This window comes from Oncorhynchus clarkii, chromosome 3 (genome assembly GCF_045791955.1).
Source record: "Oncorhynchus clarkii lewisi isolate Uvic-CL-2024 chromosome 3, UVic_Ocla_1.0, whole genome shotgun sequence".
In the NCBI taxonomy this organism is placed as follows: Eukaryota; Metazoa; Chordata; class Actinopteri; order Salmoniformes; family Salmonidae; genus Oncorhynchus; species Oncorhynchus clarkii.
The window spans coordinates 30,429,291-30,448,834 of record NC_092149.1 but is presented as its reverse complement, the minus strand read 5'-3'; the positions used below and the strand labels follow the sequence as shown (position 1 = coordinate 30,448,834).

Here is a 19,544-nt window from a genome sequence, read left to right as displayed (position 1 = left end):
AATACATCTAAAATAATATGAAGCTAGTGCTTTAAAAAATAGACAAACATCAAGTGTTTTTTTTTATTGCTTACTTTATTGTAAAAACACAAGGTCTACATATAAAACATGAAATACACAGGCATGAAATTTTAGTGCCGAACATGGCAAGCCTTGCTGAACTTTGAAAATGTTAGTATAATTTCAAACTAGTCATCGAGCAGCGGTCATCTTTACCGACAAAATATACATTATGTTTGGGAGGATTGTGTTGCATATGTTTGTGTTCGTTTTGCAAATGCTTGACTGTTTTTACTTAAAATACTTTCATATTATTGCCAAGGGGTTTTAACATAATGTACTGAAGATACATAATACAATTAGGAAATGGATTCAATCCGTATCGTAGAAGTATCGGGGGAGGTCCACGTTATAGCTCGATTTAAATTTAAAGGCAATAATTCCCGCGGTACATCCGCGACGAGGATTGAATGCAGCCCTTGTACAGTTTCATGAAATATTTTACTCCATATTGAACGTCAAATCAAACACTAGGATACTCATAGTTGATTTGCTTTACATTTTATATAGTACTGTGTAATATTATATAGTGATTATTATCACGCCTGGAATTAAGTGCTTTGAAAATCTCATTAGCCTCAATGTTAATTCTGAATATGACAGAATTATAAGTGTTTGTTGATTGCTTATCTATTTTGTATTAAAAAAAGTAACTTTCGGCTTTGGTTTTTTTGCTTAACTTCTTTTTTTGTTGATGCTGAAAAAAATGTTTTGGGCTAGATTCTATCAGATGCGCACTGGCCAACACCCACAGTGGCATTATACCTGAAGTGGACATTGCCATTGGCTTCTTGGAGAAGCATTACGAGAAATCCCATGTAGCCTTGTTTACAAGTTCGAACACTGGAATGTGAGACGTAATCTATACCTCGATTAGGCTGATAGAATTCCTCATTATTTTATTGAATGATTTTCAATTAGAGCGTCATTATTTCTATATAGCCTACACTTTCTCTTTCTGAACTTCTAACGCCAGAGGGACAGGTGTGGCAATGATCACAGAAGCAGCTGTTCACTGATTTGACAACTTCAACGCAGTAACAACGGACACCGCCAAAACTCAAAGCACCGCTGGTTAACACTTAATCTGATTGAATCTAGGTCTTATTTTGATACATTTTATTGGTTAAATGTCATAGCTCATTTTTAATCAATTTCATCACTAGGGAGGTTGAACAGGCTGTGAAAGATAATACTGCTGATATCTTGGAGCTACAATATAATAACCTCTGGAATGTCTCTTAAGCACTTGACAGATTCCCGTGCACCAAGTTATCATTTCTATCGATGGCAATCCTTTAATATGTTGTGTTGAAAGATTAGAATCAGCACTTGTATAAAGACTATGGAATGTCTTTGGAGTAATGTCATGAATGAACCATAAAAGGCAACGTCAAAGTTCATGCTTGAGTAGTAGTACATTCCAAATGACCTGAGTTCATTGGCTATTCAGGGGACCTGAAACAAGGCTATGTGGGGACACTGTGCTTTGTAGCTGGCTGTTTGGTCACTTTCAGATTGTCTTTCTTCAGATTTTTGTCATGCGTTTACATACACTGGATTGAAACCTGAAATAAGTGTAAACATTCAGGGAAAGGTGGAGCATTGTATTATAACTGTAGGACATCCCAATAGGGTTTTCAATATAAACAGACATGATATTTTATTTTATATTAAAAAGATTATCCATGCTGTAATATTGGCTAGCAACACAGAACAGCTAAATAAGCTGGTTAGATTTAGAACATTTTCAAAATTCAATAAAATACATGTTTTTCTCTTGCCCATTGCTTAATTCCCTTATTTTTTTCCTCAACTTCTTGAATAGATTTTGATAAAGCTGATTGCTACAGAACACAATATATGAAACAATTGAATCTACCCTTGGAATAGAAAACAAGTCTTTCTGGAAGATGTTGCCTGCCACACCTTTCAGAAGAGAAGGCTAGGTTAGTAAGGATATGCCCTCCTTGCTGGCTAATGTTGTGTTAAAGAGCTATACTCAGCTAGAGGCATTCTCAGCTAGCCTGGTCCCAGATCTGTTGTGCTGTTTTGCCACCTCCTATGGTCATTGCGACCCTAGGAGTTAGCAAGATAGCTCAAACTGATCTGGGACCAGGCTAATGCTCAGTAGCTGGACTGTACCTGAGAACTAGCTGGTAAGAAGGATGTGTGTAGTGGAGCAGGGATCTGTAGACAGGCCGTCTGGGACAACAGCTGTGCTTGTCGGTTCGTTTGTGTTAGGGCCTGTATCTGGGCTCAGACTGTCTGTGCTGTTACCTGTGCTTGTGTCAATGTCTACGCCTGTGTCTGAGCTACTGACCATGTCTGTGCCTATAGACGAGCTCCAGTTAGTGGAGGCCAGAGTAGTGGAACTACTGGGTGTCATGGCGTCCTCGGGCCATGTGCTGCCTTTTCCATGGAGACCAGGGCTGGACGAGGTTGTGGTGAAGTGGGAGGAGCAGACGAGTTTGACGGGACAGAAGGCTGAGCCCCTGGGGATGAAGTTCACCTTGTTTTTGTCTGGGCATGAAAAAAGAGGGAAGCCTTTGGAGACACCAGACCTGGGGAGGAAAAGTGAGGGAGAATGTCTTCATCTTTTTTTCATCACATACCAAAGTGTGTATATGAAACACCTACAGTGAGAGAGTCCTACAGATGTAGGATCTTAATTTGATCGTGCCGTTGCAGGAGAACTAAATGAAGATCCTACATCTGTACAGAGGCACAAGGACATACACTATCAGACCAATTTAAAAAATAAACTAAAACATGTAACAGTATGAAGTTGAGAAGCATTCGAATTAGAAACACCCCTCAACATAGTGAAGAAGACTTACACCATCTCTTCAAACACTTTGACCCTCTCACACCCCTCCGGAGGCTCCCGTTTGAACATGTAGCTGTTGTTGGGTTTGGGAGAGGTGGCAAACTTGGGAAGGGGAGAGCTGCAGCCGCTGTCTGAAAACAGAATGAAACATGTAAGCAGGTCAGTGTGGTGATCTTATGTTCCTATAAGGGAACGTGTGTTAGAGATCTGTTGCCTGTAGAAGACAATGAGGTGATTCACATAATATGGCACAGTATTAATACAGCGTGAGCCATTTATCATTAAGCAAATCCTGATCACTAGACTCCTGAACAGAGGATGTGAGCGGAGCCTGCCCAATTTGATTGGAACGTGGGGCAAGATTCCCAAATGCTGGAGTGTCGGCCATCTCGCCCACTCCAATTTCGCTCCAGTAGAGATCACTTCAGGAGCTCTTGGCATGCCCGCCCCAGCATGCATTTGTAGTCTACTTGTGTGCTGCGAATAGCCACTTGCTTTAGCTACTGTTATGGAGTTCACTAAATATTTTCATAAAGAAACTGATAAAACACACAGGTGCTAAATCAAGGTGACTTACAAAGATGAGGACCAATAGCAAGACAGGGAGTGTGGTGATATAGTGTCTACAATGATTGTGGAATCTGAAAAGACACTTATCCCAAAAGTATGATGGTGTACTTACTACGTGCACATGCTAAAAGAAAGGAATGAGGTGGGTAAGTGCTTCATTATAGAAAGTATTTATAAACTAAAAATCCGATCTCTTAAACGTTTTGTTCATTTTTGTTCTATTATCTATACAATAGGTCATCATTGATTTTTATCCCAATAGGCCTGGCATATTCCAACTTCCAAGGAGCTTTCCGTTTTGATTGGGTTATTTTGCCTAAAAACTTTTAGGCCTACCTATAAAAATAAATTAAAAAACAACTCTGCATCTCTACCCAGCCTGGCAAGAGTGGCATAAAGGGTTTTTAGCATCCCCAGTGGCTCTGCAAGTGTCAAACTCGTCTGCTAAAAATCTATTCAAAGGCACTAACAAGTCATTTTTCGTTGAATTTGTATTTAATTCAAAGCCTAAATGCGCAATTTATAGACTATAATGATTGAATACAACTAAATGATGTTTAAAATGCTGCTCGCTTTATGTCCCTACCAGCCTATTGTGTCGAATTCGCAAATGCTTCACAATGTAGGCTATAGCCTTGAAATAATATAGCGTAAATAATTAGTTCCTTCTTAGGCTCCTGGTCTATTTAGAGTGTTTGCGGTTTAACAGTGTTGGCTGTTTATGCTGTTTAACATTCAAATCCTTATTCAATACTTAAAAAACAATTGGTAGGTCCAGTTATTCACAAAAATAGATGGGTGTTGGTTAAATTGTGATTTTGATGAATGAGGTGAATTTGGAGCAGGACTTTTTTTCTCCTGTGAGCGTAGAGCGTTTTTCTTTGCAGAGCAGTAGGAAAGGACATGGAGCATTGGAGTGGTGAGCGGGATTTCCAATTGCTCAACTATGTTCCTGAGACATGCAATGGCTGGAGACTGTTGAATATGTGCATTGAACTATAGTAATAGATCATGCAAGCCAGAAAATACATCTGAATGGAGTACCTTTGTCAAGCTCTTCTGTAGAGCAGGGGCTGCCTTCTGGGGAGTGGAGGGGGTCAGGGGTGAAGGGCCAGGGGCTGGAACCACCACTAGAGGGGGCCTGGGTGTCCGTGTCACGTGTGTCACCGCCATTGCCGTAGCGATGTGGCTGAAACGGGGCGCGACGGCCGTCCAACACGTCCAAAGCCTGAGAGGTCAGAGGTGGAGATGGAGGGAAGGATGAAGGGATGCGAGGAGTGCAAGAACCACATCAGGGCACTATATAATTCACAGTTGTTATTGATCATCATACATAAGTCAATTCAATGCATTCAGTTAATTTCAGTATTATCACACTGCATGTAAACTCCAGTATGTGTGGACGTATTTGAATGACAAGCAGAAAAGCGAATACCAGTGCAGATGATAATACATGATACAGTATGAAAATGTTCAGAGCCCTTCTGCTTGTGCTGTAGAGTACAGCTGATTCTGAGCAGAAGAAGACTTGCTGCGCTGCAGGTCGTAAATATGTGTGTGTGCGTGCATGCGGGCACTCATGCACACGCTTGAGGGAGAGCCATTTCACTAACCTGTCAAGGTTTACTGCCCTACTTCACACACAATTTACAGCTCTACTCAACTCTCAGCAATTTAAATCAGTGCGAGTGAGAATATAGTGTGTGTGTTCCCACCTGTATTCCCTGCTTCCAGTCCTCTCTGATGAACACATTCTCCAGCTCGTGGTTGATGCCCTCCACGCTGCTAGGCACTCTCGATATGAGGGACTTTGGCACTGGGATGTTCGACAGGGCTTTGGAAACCACCTTATTCTGGAAAACATGGCAAACCAAGGGTGGTGGTAGAAATGTTTTGTAGCTTTTCTATGATCATTTTAAACAGACATCTCGTCAATTGTATGCTCTCCCCAGTATTTCAGTGTATGATATCGCTATGGAATGTGATTTATGTGAGGGTAAATTTGAAGTTCAATTACGTTAAAGTGAGGTCAAAAATAATACAGGCTGTGACTGATCTACCACAGGTGAAAGTCATACCATGCCAAAGTTAGTTTATGTTCTTTTCCCCAGTGCTTTGTTTACAGTTGCTCAGGATCCGTTAATGAATGAACCACAAACACAAAGAGTACTGGGAACTGGGCATGCCCAGACACGTCTCCTCCTCTTCCTCATCTGTCTCTGGTCAGAATAGGGACTAGTGAACTACAGCTCTTTAAATCATATATATATATATATATATATATATATATATATATATATATATATATATATATATATATATATATATATATATATATATATATATATATATATATATATATAAGTAGTCTGACCACATTCATATGACAGGAAACATGCCTGAACAATTCTGCACTACAGGAAAGCCACGTTGTTGTTTTGGAAGGACATGTTGCCTGAAGCCGAAATAGCCTGGCACCCAGGCTACCAAAACCCTAGTCTATACATTTACAATCAAGTATTATCCATAATAAGTACTGCATTTATTTAAGGTTGTACATGGTACAGTGACACTCCCACTGTGAATATAGCATTGGTGCAGACACCATATTAGTTCCATGCTACCATGACCTGTGATCTTGATGGCAGACCCAGGGAGGCAGCAGTAAGGTATAACTCACCTGGGGATGGCCTGTCGTGCTGGTGTGTAGTCCCAGCTGCTGATCTCTGTCTTTGCTCTGGCGGCTGACCTGTTTACTGCGCTGGAGCTGCAGCCTGAGTTTAGCCATCTGCTGGAGAAAGACAGGGGGTTTACCTCAGAGAAAATGAATGGTTCTCAATGGACATTCAAGGTAGCCTGGTGGTCACATACTGCATGTGCTGTGTAGCCAACACAGCTAAAGCTAAAGCACAAATACACTGGACCACCAAGCTATATTTGAGGTATAATTCAATAGAATATGCATTTAGAAAAGGTACAAAGCAATACATAAGGGATAATCAACGAGGAGCAATGCTTTCAATGGAAAATAATGCACGATGTGGAAGTTGCGCCACGATGCACAGCGGAGTGGCACTAAGCTTCCTCGGATTTCCATAGTTTTTTTGTTGTTTTCCTCAGAACAGCATTTCTTCAGCATTCAGAGTGATTTGTCCACAGATTCAGAATGAATTCTAAAAAAATCTGTAGAGAGGGCTTTTATGGATATAGCTACGATCAAACATAAGTGAAGTCAAATGTTTATTATGTTTCTGTACTGGTTATATAATCATAACATAATCTGTTGTATAACGCAGACTAAGGCGAGGTCTTTTAATGCTGATCTTATAATCCTGGCTATACAGTACACAGAAAGAGTATGTCTACTCTATAGGATGCACTTCCCTGCAAGTCATCCATATAGGTTATTATAGTACAGTACCATGTCATCATAGAGGTTATTATAGTACAGTACCATGTCATCCATATAGGTTATTACAGTACAGTACCATGTCATCCATATAGGTTATTACAGTACAGTACCATGTCATCATTGAGGTTGTTATAGTACAGTACCAGGTCATCCATACAGGTTATTAGAGTACAGTACCATGTCATCCATAGAGGTTATTATAGTACTGTACCATGTCATCATAGAGGTTATTATAGTACAGTACCATGTCATCCATAGAGGTTATTATAGTACAGTACCATGTCATCCATACAGGTTATTAGAGTACAGTACCATGTCATCCATACAGGTTATTATAGTACAGTACCATGTCATCATAGAGGTTATTATAGTACAGTACCATGTCATCCATAGAGGTTATTATAGTACAGTACCATGTCATCCATACAGGTTATTAGAGTACAGTACCATGTCATTATACAGGTTATTATAGTACAGTACCATGTCATCCATAGAGGTTATTATAGTACAGTACCATGTCATCCATACAGGTTATTAGAGTACAGTACCATGTCATCATACAGGTTATTATAGTACAGTACCATGTCATCCATACAGGTTATTAGAGTACAGTACCATGTCATCATAGAGGTTATTATAGTACAGTATCATGTCATCATAGAGGTTATTATAGTACAGTACCATGTCATCCATACAGGTTATTATAGTACAGTACCATGTCATCATAGAGGTTATTATAGTACAGTACCATGTCATCCATAGAGGTTATTATAGTACAGTACCATGTCATCCATACAGGTTATTAGAGTACAGTACCATGTCATCATAGAGGTTATTATAGTACAGTACCATGTCATCCATAGAGGTTATTATAGTACAGTACCATGTCATCCATACAGGTTATTATAGTACAGTACCATGTCATCCATAGAGGTTATTATAGTACAGTACCATGTCATCCATACAGGTTATTATAGTACAGTACCATGTCATCCATACAGGTTATTATAGTACAGTACCATGTCATCCATACATGTTATTATAGTACAGTACCATGTCATCATACAGGTTATTATAGTACAGTACCATGTCATCCATAGAGGTTATTATAGTACAGTACCATGTCATCCATAGAGGTTATTATAGTACAGTACCATGTCATCCATACAGGTTATTAGAGTACAGTACCATGTCATCATAGAGGTTATTATAGTACAGTACCATGTCATCCATAGAGGTTATTATAGTACAGTACCATGTCATCCATACAGGTTATTATAGTACAGTACCATGTCATCCATAGAGGTTATTATAGTACAGTACCATGTCATCCATACAGGTTATTATAGTACAGTACCATGTCATCCATACAGGTTATTATAGTACAGTACCATGTCATCATAGAGGTTATTATAGTACAGTACCATGTCATCCATAGAGGTTATTATAGTACAGTATCATGTCATCATAGAGGTTATTATAGTACAGTACCATGTCATCTATACAGGTTATTAGAGTACAGTACCATGTCATCCATACAGGTTATTATAGTACAGTACCATGTCATCCATAGAGGTTATTATAGTACAGTACCATGTCATCATACAGGTTATTATAGTACAGTACTATGTCATCCATACAGGTTATTAGAGTACAGTACCATATCATCATACAGGTAATTATAGTACAGTATCATGTCATCATAGAGGTTATTATAGTAGAGAGGTTATTTTACAACAGCACCATGTCATCCATAGAGGTTATTTTACAACAGTACCATGTCATCCATAGAGGTTATTTTACAACAGCACCATGTCATCCATAGAGGTTATTTTACAACAGCACCATGTCACCCATATAGGTTATTTTACAACAGTACCATGTCATCCACAGCGGTTATTATAGAAGGGTACAGTGTGGTTCGTCTGGATTGACTTGCTTTGAGAGTACATATGTCACGCCCTGACCTTAGTTCCTTCTATAATGTCTCTATTTTGGTTTGGTCGGGGCGTGAGTTGGGGTGGGCATTCTATGTTGTTGTTCTATGTGTTTGGCCTGGTATGGTTCCCAATCAGAGGCAGATGTCTATCGTTGTCTCTGATTGAGAACCATACTTAGGTAGCCTTTTCCCACCTGGTGTTTGTGGGTAGTTGTTTTCTGTTGAGTGTTTGTATCTGCACCAGACAGAAGTGTTTCGGTTTCGTTCGTTCACTTTGTTGTTTTTTTGTATTTTCAGTGTTCTATTACTATTAAACAACATGAACACGTACCACGCTGCACCTTGGTCCTCACCTTTTTCTAATGAATGCCTTTACAACATAATAGGAGGCAATAGTGCCAAGGCAATCCATATCAGGTTTCTGAAGATGAGAACGAACAGGGCAGTGTAAAGCTCAGTGTATTAAAGGGCTGCACCTCACAATATGATATTATCACGATACTTAGGTGAGCGATACGATATGTATTGCAATTCTATATGTATCATGATTGGATACTGCGATTTTATTGCGATGAAAAAAAAATTAACATATTCCAAACATATTGCTCACTATACAGTGCCTTGCGAAAGTATTCGGCCCCCTTGAACTTTGCGACCTTTTGCCACATTTCAGGCTTCAAACATAAAGATATAAAACTGTATTTTTTTGTGAAGAATCAACAACAAGTGGGACACAATCATGAAGTGGAACAACATTTATTGGATATTTCAAACTTTTTTAACAAATCAAAAACTGAAAAATTGGGCGTGCAAAATTATTCAGCCCCTTTACTTTCAGTGCAGCAAACTTTCTCCAGAAGTTCAGTGAGGATCTCTGAATGATCCAATGTTGACCTAAATGACTAATGATGATAAATACAATCCACCTGTGTGTAATCAAGTCTCCGTATAAATTCACCTGCACTGTGATAGTCTCAGAGGTCCGTTAAAAGCGCAGAGAGCATCATGAAGAACAAGGAACACACCAGGCAGGTCCGAGATACTGTTGTGAAGAAGTTTAAAGCCGGATTTGGATACAAAAAGATTTCCCAAGCTTTAAACATCCCAAGGAGCACTGTGCAAGCGATAATATTGAAATGGAAGGAGTATCAGACCACTGCAAATCTACCAAGACCTGGCCGTCCCTCTAAACTTTCAGCTCATAAAGGAGAAGACTGATCAGAGATGCAGCCAAGAGGCCCATGATCACTCTGGATGAACTGCAGAAATCTACAGCTGAGGTGGGAGACTCTGTCCATAGGACAACAATCAGTCATATATTGCACAAATCTGGCCTTTATGGAAGAGTGGCAAGAAGAAAGCCATTTCTTAAAGATATCCATAAAAAGTGTTGTTTAAAGTTTGCCACAAGCCACCTGGGAGACACACCAAACATGTGGAAGAAGGTGCTCTGGTCAGATGAAACCAAAATTGAACTTTTTGGCAACAATGCAAAACGTTATGTTTGGCGTAAAAGCAACACAGCTGAACACACCATCCCCACTGTCAAACATGGTGGTGGCAGCATCATGGTTTGGGCCTGCTTTTCTTCAGCAGGGACAGGGAAGATGGTTAAAATTGATGGGAAGATGGATGGAGCCAAATACAGGACCATTCTGGAAGAAAACCTGATGGAGTCTGCAAAAGACCTGAGACTGGGACGGAGATTTGTCTTCCAACAAGACAATGATCCAAAACATAAAGCAAAATCTACAATGGAATGGTTCAAAAATAAACATATCCAGGTGTTAGAATGGCCAAGTCAAAGTCCAGACCTGAATCCAATCGAGAATCTGTGGAAAGAACTGAAAACTGCTGTTCACAAATGCTCTCCATCCAACCTCACTGAGCTCGAGCTGTTTTGCAAGGAGGAATGGGAAAAAATGTCAGTCTCTCGATGTGCAAAACTGATAGAGACATACCCCAAGCGACTTACAGCTGTAATCGCAGCAAAAGGTGGCGCTACAAAGTATTAACTTAAGGGGGCTGAATAATTTTGCACGCCCAATTTTTCAGTTTTTGATTTGTTACAAAAGTTTGAAATATCCAATAAATGTCGTTCCACTTCATGATTGTGTCCCACTTGTTGTTGATTCTTCACAAAAAAATACAGTTTTATATCTTTATGTTTGAAGGTCGCAAAGTTCAAGGGGGCCGAATACTTTCGCAAGGCACTGTATGTCTGCTGCAGACAGATAAGAGAAAACCATGACAAAATGAGTTTTGGAGGTAAAAGTGCTCAAAACATGTTGGCTCACCATTAAAAACAATTAAAAAGATGAAGAACTAGCTATAGGATGATAAGTACCAGAGTTTTGGCGCAGGAACACCTGACTAGCGCTAGCTAACGCTATCTTGTATTTTAGATTTTTTTTTATCAATACTTCCGAGTCAACGGTATCGATATAAAATCGACAAAAACAATATTGCGATACTCTACTGCCTTGAAACACTTGGAAAACAGCTCCACTGTGTTCCCCCCCCCCCCCCCCCCCCCTCAAATCAGGGACTTATTTAGACCTGTCACATTAGATGGGTGCAATTCATTATCAGGTAGAACAGAAAAATCCAGACCTTGTAGGGTAAGACTTTAATACCCCTTCTTCCTGCATTGAGTCCCCCATCTCTACTGTATTGTACCACTCACCGTTGGGTGGGAAGATTTGTCCTTTGGCTATACATGACTGGGTCAGCTAAAATATGTATGTAAGACTACATGTCAAATCCAAATGTACCTATTGCTACTTTTATATGCTACAACGGGCGACTTGGATAAACTTGTACTATATGTTGCTTGCTATATGTTACCACATGTACATACAGTACAGTAGCATATCATCATAATCATGTCAAGAACAAACATCTCAACATAGTGAGAGAACATTCCATCCATTTAGTGTTTATCGCTCCTCTAACAACAGGCCTATCTTATGTAAGTCAGCCCATTTCAAAAGCCTCAAAACCATTGTTTTGCTGTATTGCTCTTGAGCAAAAGCCAGCAGACTAACACACTTATGTGTTGTTTGCAGGAGGACTAGGCCTTTATGGAGATAGATAAGGCTCATCCTTGTCACTAGAGTATCAACAGGGCCAAGCTGAGAGAGAAATGATATGGTTGTTACACCCTGCAGACAAGTTCGGTGCCTGCTCCCCCTCTCAAAACAACCAGGCCCAACGAGATGTGACGGACTAGACTACAGGGGGAAAGGAAGGTTAAATAAAGACTGTGGTATGGAAGAGCTAGACAACTAATAGCTCAATGTGGTCTCCAACTAGCCACTAACTCAGCCAGGCTACGCGCACGGAAACCGACCTTCAGGAGAATAATATTTAACTGAACCTCATATCCTGACAAATAAAACACATCTCAAGTAATGGCTGAACCTCAAAGCCCTGACAACAATATTTGATTATGCACATACAGCGCAGATCCAATAATGTCAACAATACAACTCTCGCTGGTTGGTTTGTGACAGACCAGCTATTTTGGTCTAACATTAAACTCCTCAGAGTTATGGTGTTGACATCGGTTACAGTATTGAATTACAAATAATAGGATAGCGCTCCTTACAGTTGTTTTGGCTAGGGACATAGGTCATGCAGAGAGTGTGTAGGCTAGGCTATATATGCTAGGAAGGTTGAGTGTGGCACCTACCTCTTTCAGATGGTCTGCACTACCCCAGGAGGCTGACCGCTGGTGTGGGCTTCCCTGCTCCCCTCCTCCCTCCTCTATCCACAGACCAGGAGTCTGAAACACACACACGCACACACACATTTAAATATGCATACTCTAAGCAGTGGGATAAACAAATACACCCACATCAATCCCCATCATTTGTATGGAATTCAGGACTGAGAGACAAGACTCCGGAATTCACTGAGATGAACAGACGAGAGAGAGGTGGGTGAAATCAATCATCACCCCTGTGCCTTCGCCAGAGATGCACACATCTGGAATCAATCAAACGAGTCAAAAATTGTCTTTGCGGGATAAAGATGGATGCAGGCACAAAAGAGTAATAATATGTGTGATAGCTACTACTTAAAGTTGTATCCTCACAGTTTTACAGACAATCCACATTAGGACAGATTGCCAAAGGCTACTTTGTGGTTGGTGACTGACATACTACATACTAACTACTAGCTGGTAAGTCTGTGGGAAATGTCTGCTCTTTCTCCACTACAGCAGATAGAGAAAAGTGCTCTAGTGTCTACAAGAATGCAACCTTTACATAAATAACGAAGCGGTTAACTTATGTAAAATACATGCAAAAAAGAAACAGGATGTTTCAAAAGCATGTTTGCAACCATGATGCACTTCCCCTCGATTATGCATATCAACAGTGACATTGGTCCTCCAAGGAGTCGTGGTCAGTACAGTAGAGTGAAGCATCTTAAATGTCAGTGTCCTCGTACTGCCTTACGTTTGACCCTTGTCGAAAAACAAAACATCCCCTATAACGCACAACGTTACACAAAAGACCCACTCTATGATATGCAATATGAACTAGTGATGCATTATGGCTACTGGCACACTGCTCTTCAGAAAGGACAACCGGTTTAAACGGGTGCTTGTGCGCCAATAAAGAGGCCACTATGCTGGATGGCAGATGTGCTAGCGTTTAGAGTAACATTTTGAACATGGCTATGGTATTGCTGTGGTGTTTGAGAGCCAAACATTGAAGGCTGAAAGAATAGTGAGAAGGAACGTTTCCAATGCTAAGTGCAAACTTTGCAAACACTTATACTGAGATGTTAAGTAATATTGGTATTATTAACTTGTAGCCTGGTTCTCCAGTACTACTAAAGCCTACCCATCAGCAAATAGTTTGAAGGGTACGAGAACATAGCAATGCTTACACCATAGGCTACTTATCTCCATCATCATTGTAATAACAATTTAAATGTTTATTTTTTTGAAACAAATGAAGTGTCTGTTCACAGAGCGCCCAGCTTTGTTTCCCTCAAGCCTCTTTTATCGACTTAGTTTTTGCACTTCCCGGCCTGCCTTGTGTGTTTTGTGGGGTTGTTTGCCAGGTGTCGTGCCAGATAATGCTCTGGTGAGATAAAGGTAGGGTACTTTACTTTCACATAGTCTACAGCTCATGTTAAATGACTCTCACCCCACTTAAAATCCTATTTGATTTCCCAGCAGGGATACTGAACGTCAATGGATTTACAATGGAATTGAAGTTAGTTTGTTTAGTTTAAGAGTATAGAATGCCACTGCTATCATTTGGTCTGATTTGAGTTGATGAGGGCATTACGTTCTGGTTCTGTGACCTTGTAGGTCTTCTCATCTACAGATATCTTGCACGTCTAAAACATGAGGAAAATTTTTTCGAGGATAGATAAATATCTTTGACTAAACGCTCATTATGGATTCAAGCTTCTTGAAGAACAAGGAAAGAGCAATAGTGCATAACTGCTGACTTTAAACGACTCATAAGTAAATCATGCCGAGTTGATAGTCATCGATAATAGACTGTCCACATCCTGCCTGTGTAAAACAATTCTAAAAAAGAAGATTAAGACAGTCTTTAGTGCACACACACCAGACTAAATCAATGCATTCTGTCTGTCTGTGTGTGCTTGTGGGTATGCCTGTGTGTGTGTCTGTTTAATCTTCATACAGACATTCTCTGTGTTCTGTAACCACAGGGCCTGGGGCAGACAGATCTATCCCGGAACAGTGATTAGCATATGTATAGCCCTCCGCTCCTCACTCCCACACAAAGGCAGAAGGGCCAGCCACAAGGGCCAGGTGGTAAGCAGTGGGATTCCTCTCCTCGCCCCAACCATCGCCTGAGGGACAGGTGCAAACAACTTCACCTCCACAGACAGCTACATTCCAGCTCTGAAAAGAGCCCGTCTCTAGATTGTGTGCTACAACAAAGACTTTCTGTCCCAGGTTTTTTGCTGTTGCAGTGTTACAGGCGATTTGGGGTAATGGAAGAGATCTTGTTAACAGGAAGTAGCTAGTCTGTGACTGTACTTGGGGAGTTTGTGCTTTTCCTAATCGAAGTGGTTTAAGTGAAGCAGTCCACACCATCATTAGGGGAACGTTGATTCTATATGTAGCTACTTGAACCTGGAGGCCCACTCACCACTTCCAAAGACTAAACAAAGAGCCCCAAGGTGAATGAACGGTTAAAGGGAAGAAGCCATGTAAATGAGGCTGGGCGGCGCTCATTCAGCCACATGAAAGGATTCTATTAGGACGGACAGCGCGCCCATGGTCAATGGCCCTGACATCATCATACATATTCAATATGGGTTCATAACCACAAAAATCTGCATGGAACGGTCAATCACTTTGACCAGAATAGTGAGTGCTGAGGTGTGGGCTGCTACCCAGGAAATGTTTTGTTAAAATACACCCAGTACGTGTTTTTCAAGGGAAACTTGATTTAGAAATAATATGCTTTTAAATAAATGATTATGTGCATCATTAGCTTTTATGGGTCCTTTGGCCTACAGTTACCTGTGTGGCTTTGTCTTTCATGCAGGAAGGGTAGGGTCCGTGGGAGTCCCGAGGCCACTGGCCTGTGAGGTACGGGCCCATAATGGCATCCAGGGAAGATGTCCGACGGATAGCACTGGAGCTACGCACCTGCAGTTTGGACCTCTCTCCTACAGGAGCGAGGGGAGAGCCAGGGTCAGTATAGGAACACCCACACTGTCATACTGAACAATTGGCCCGAAACGTCTTGTTGTTTCCATAAAACGTCTCTATTGCTAACCTTAGACTATTAGTGCACTATACTAGGCCTAACTAATCTGGATATGTTGAAGCTAGGTCTGATGTTATGGGAGCTGCCTTCTCTCAGGCAAAGTAGTTAAACACACACCACCCACATAAGAACTCATTAACAACCACACCACAATTAACAGCAATATGGCCTGCATTCACTCAACATTCCTCCTGCAGTAACCCAAACACAGAAATGCTCTGTTTTTCTAAAGCAGGGAGACATGAAGGAGGAAATGGGTGAAAGCATAGGCTAGTAAGCAGTGTTATGCTTTGTGATTGTTGAAAGTCAATGAGGGCTCCTTGCTTTCCATATCAAAGAGCTTCTGAGGGGGTGAAGGAGGTGACCAGGGTACACATTCTTCATTCAATCTGTTCCTTGTCTAAGTGCATATGCAGTGTTCCTTTTCGATACCACTGCACACCTCCTGGGCTCTAGGGCCTAGATGATCAGCCAAGTCTGAGCATATCAACCAAAATATGTTGGCTAAGTAAGTAAACCCAATGACTTAGGGTAAACTATCTGAGTAAAAGGGAGTGGATTTCCTTCAATATTGTTGTAGCCAAAGTTCTCCAAACACAGCATGAAAATGTAGCCCGAGTGATTTTCCACTGTCTCTCCACTTTGCTAAATTTAGGCTCTCAAGAGCAAAATAAAGTCAGATCATTTCCTGGCTTTTAGTATGCATACGGTCCCTTTCACAATTTTCTAATGAACCTTTTCAAAGATAGTGCACTTTCTACCAAAGTTGACAGATTTTGAGCTGGGTTCTTGTTTAACAACAAGCTTGTTTTCCATTTTACTCTTACTCTGCAGTTTGGGGACGTGCGACAATGAGGCAGGCCATTTCAGCACAGCTGGCACTTTAACAGGGAGGGGGAGTTTCTTTGTTGAGACTATTGGGAAGGCCTGGTGTGGGGGTGATGTCATAGTGTGAACCTAAAGATCATGTGGTGGAATGTCACCCTTTTCCATGCCTTCACCCTGACCCGTTGTCCTTGCGACCCTTTCCCCACCACCTAGCTCAGATGAGATGGGTGATGCGAATGAACACGCTGACTGACTGAAAGGAAGATGTCCACTAGTTAACTTCTCCAATGTTCCAATCACAAAGCTGCATGGCTGACAAGGACACAATGTATTGTCAACTTTAATGTTTAACCTTAATTTGTCAGATGCTTCGAAAGATAAAACCACAAATTCACCACAAATTCCCTTCAGTGTGTTTGCTGCAAATAGCCTGCAATCTGAGGAAACGGTCAAATAAAAATAGCTCCATATTTCCGTTTGACAATGAAAGACGAACAATACATCTACATATTTCCATTTCCATCACTGTGCACTTCCCAGTGGTATCCCAATTCCACTTGTCGCAATGCAATGCAATGCAATGCAATGCACCTCCTACCCCTAGCTAGCAGATGACATCACATGAAACAAACTAGCCTTGTTTCGACTGGGAGGTCACTGCCATCCAACAGCGGGTCACCATCACGACATATGTGACTGGACACTGCTCAGGGTTGAAGGTCATCTCATTCTGAGGACCAGGGAATGCAAGGCATGTCATGTCATGTCATTTTCCCGAACATTGAGTTACCAACCCCACAATAACCGCAATGCAGGTCAAAGACAAGGAGGCTGCCATCTTGGGGAAAGGTAAGGCGGACGCCATTATACTCCACTGATGTAGGAGGGCGTCAAGACAGCTGGAGCGTCATGGCTGTCACTGGTTAAACCATGGTGATTCATGATCTGCCCTCGTAAAGTGCAGAAGGTCAATGTAGTAAAAAAAAACTTGTTGCATAGTGAGTACAACATAGTCCTGGATGCAGATTTGGAGTCACACAGCAGGTTCGATGCAGTCTCCAAGCTGTGACAGAAAAAGCTAACTGTATTCAGAGATTTCACCTTCACAAAGGCAAGCAAACATTTACTGGATGCTTTGTTTCTCTTGCATTTTACTGCTGTGAAATACACCTATTCCAGAAGTTTTTTTTGTTGGGGAAGATAAATATAATCAGTCTCAATACCAGCGGAAACATCAATATTTGACAGGAGAGCCTGTCTCAGAAACAGGATTTAGAGTGTTCTAGTCTCCCATCTCCCCCTTCAGTCCACCCTCTATCTCCTTATCACCTGAAAGGAACAACTGCTCAGGCTGAACCAAGAGACATGAAATGTCACACCGCTCACTTCCATTCTCCATAACATAGGGCTCACAATATGTTCCCGATGTGTACAATACAGTACAGTTGAAAGGGAGTAGGTCATACGCCTGTAACCTGCCTGTTTGTCCAACAATAATTCTCACGGTCTACGGCCCCCTTATAACCGTTAAACATGTCTTGCTGCCAATTATCTCCTCCTTTTTTCTGTCAATAGTCCATAAGCAGCAGGAGTGTATAAGAGAGGACACGATAAGCTTCATTATTAGTGATGTGATGTACTGTAGTAGTAGGCCTTAGTATGGGCCTACTTCCTCTTTTGTCTAACTCTGGGGCCATATATTCAATCAAAACATAATATGCTTCCTTAATCAGCACAAGACAAATCATGTGTTTGATTTACCTTAGAAACCCAGGGCCCTATTCCTGTCAAGGTGACTGAATAGGGCCCAGTCAGTCTCACTAATCCATCAATATTGTAACAATGAATTAGGCTATAAAATGCATAGCAAAGACTGTATTACAAGAATACAAAAGGCCTACAATCTCTTGACCATCACCAAGAGCAAGCAAAATGGTGCATTTGTCCTGAATGCATCGATATTGTAGCATGTGGTAAGTGGATAATATAACAAGATTTTACCTCTACAAACGGGTGAGTTTGGACCCCGGTCAGGTGAGTGCGAGACCCTATTTTCAGGAGACAGTCTCTGTCTCGTGGCGCCAGTGCAATTTACTCCAAGACTCAGATTCGCGCTTGGGGGAGATGACCCGGGAGATGACCCGCGGCTATTTGTCTGTCCATTGTTGCCTCCAACAGAGAGAGGCAGAGAGTGTGTCGGGCTGCTCTGGCCCCCGCGTATGAGCTGGTAGGGCACGGTAGCACGGATGGGGTGCAAACGGCAGCTGTTGGAAAAACTGGGGGACACTGCATTGCTACGTCTGACTGTGGACTGTTGTTGAAGCGAGTTGTTGGGAACTGACATTCTGCTGCTTCGTATCACTTTCAGGAAAAAAATCGCCAATATATCCGCTTCTGGAAAACACAGGATAAACTTCCTTTAATTTTAGCTCGTATGCTGCTCGAGCTCATTTTGCAGCAATCTCGCAGTTATCTTGCATCTTGAAAAGGCGAATTCTACTGCAATTACTTACCTGAAGAACACTAAAACAAGTATTCTTTGGGCATGATTGTCGATAACTTTAAATATATGTTGTTTGAAAAACTTAATTTGTAGTTAGCTAAACATATTCCCTAATATTTGGCGATTCCCTACCGTCCCCATGTCCACTGTAAATGACAGTTGTATCCGCAAGACTACTGGCTGATAAACCTGGGCGGGCTGCAATCTTTAATTCTGATCATGTGGTTGGACAGCTAAATTATACAGTAACATTACTCATTGGTCCAATGTTGTCTATCGACTGTACTTTCAGCCAATAACGTCATCGATGTATTATAAGGATTGGACCAAATTCTTTCTCAAAACCTTCGTTATAAAAATGTACTTTACAATATTTGTGTAATTACCTGTACAATTAAATACATAATGTGTGATGTAATGACATTAATTCATATGGACGAAATGTTGTTGAACAAACCTGATTCTAGGACAGACACGATTTGATGAAATATGATTCTCACAGTTTTTAAACCAAATTTGCATAGTCCCAGGACTAAGCTATATGTATATACGTATATATTTTTTATTTATTTAACCAGACAGTTTTAAGTATACCCCCTATATAATTACTGGATAGTCATTGTGTATTT

General features: G+C 41.0%; 1 protein-coding gene across 2 annotated transcripts; it reads right to left on the bottom strand.

The window, feature by feature from the left end:
* Positions 1-56: 56 nt before the first annotated feature.
* On the bottom strand, positions 57-19,084 carry LOC139392892 (glucocorticoid-induced transcript 1 protein-like). 2 transcript variants are annotated; one of them, XM_071141217.1, is made up of 9 exons: positions 18,926-19,074; positions 18,414-18,806; positions 15,335-15,483; positions 12,506-12,598; positions 6,141-6,251; positions 5,176-5,313; positions 4,505-4,688; positions 2,901-3,021; positions 57-2,624 (listed from the first exon to the last, which is right to left on the bottom strand). In XM_071141217.1, exons 2-9 carry the CDS (start codon positions 18,754-18,756, stop codon positions 2,213-2,215), a joined length of 1,551 nt encoding a protein of 516 aa, XP_070997318.1. In that variant the 5' UTR covers positions 18,757-18,806; positions 18,926-19,074; the 3' UTR covers positions 57-2,212. The 2 variants fall into 2 exon arrangements, with proteins under 2 accessions (XP_070997318.1, XP_070997326.1); XM_071141225.1 differs by having other exon boundaries at positions 6,141-6,248; positions 18,414-19,084.
* Positions 19,085-19,544: the final 460 nt, after the last annotated feature.

Bases quoted from the DNA above. Each gene is read 5' to 3' on its own strand.
- LOC139392892 (XM_071141217.1), bottom strand. From the start codon at position 18,756: ATGTCAGTTCCCAACAACTCGCTTCAACAACAGTCCACAGTCAGACGT. The intron at 5,314-6,140 runs GTGAGTTATACC...CATGTTTTCCAG, and splicing joins GCACGACAGGCCATCCCCAG to AATAAGGTGGTTTCCAAAGC. The intron at 3,022-4,504 runs GTACTCCATTCA...TTCTGTTTTCAG, and splicing joins TACAGAAGAGCTTGACAAAG to ACAGCGGCTGCAGCTCTCCC.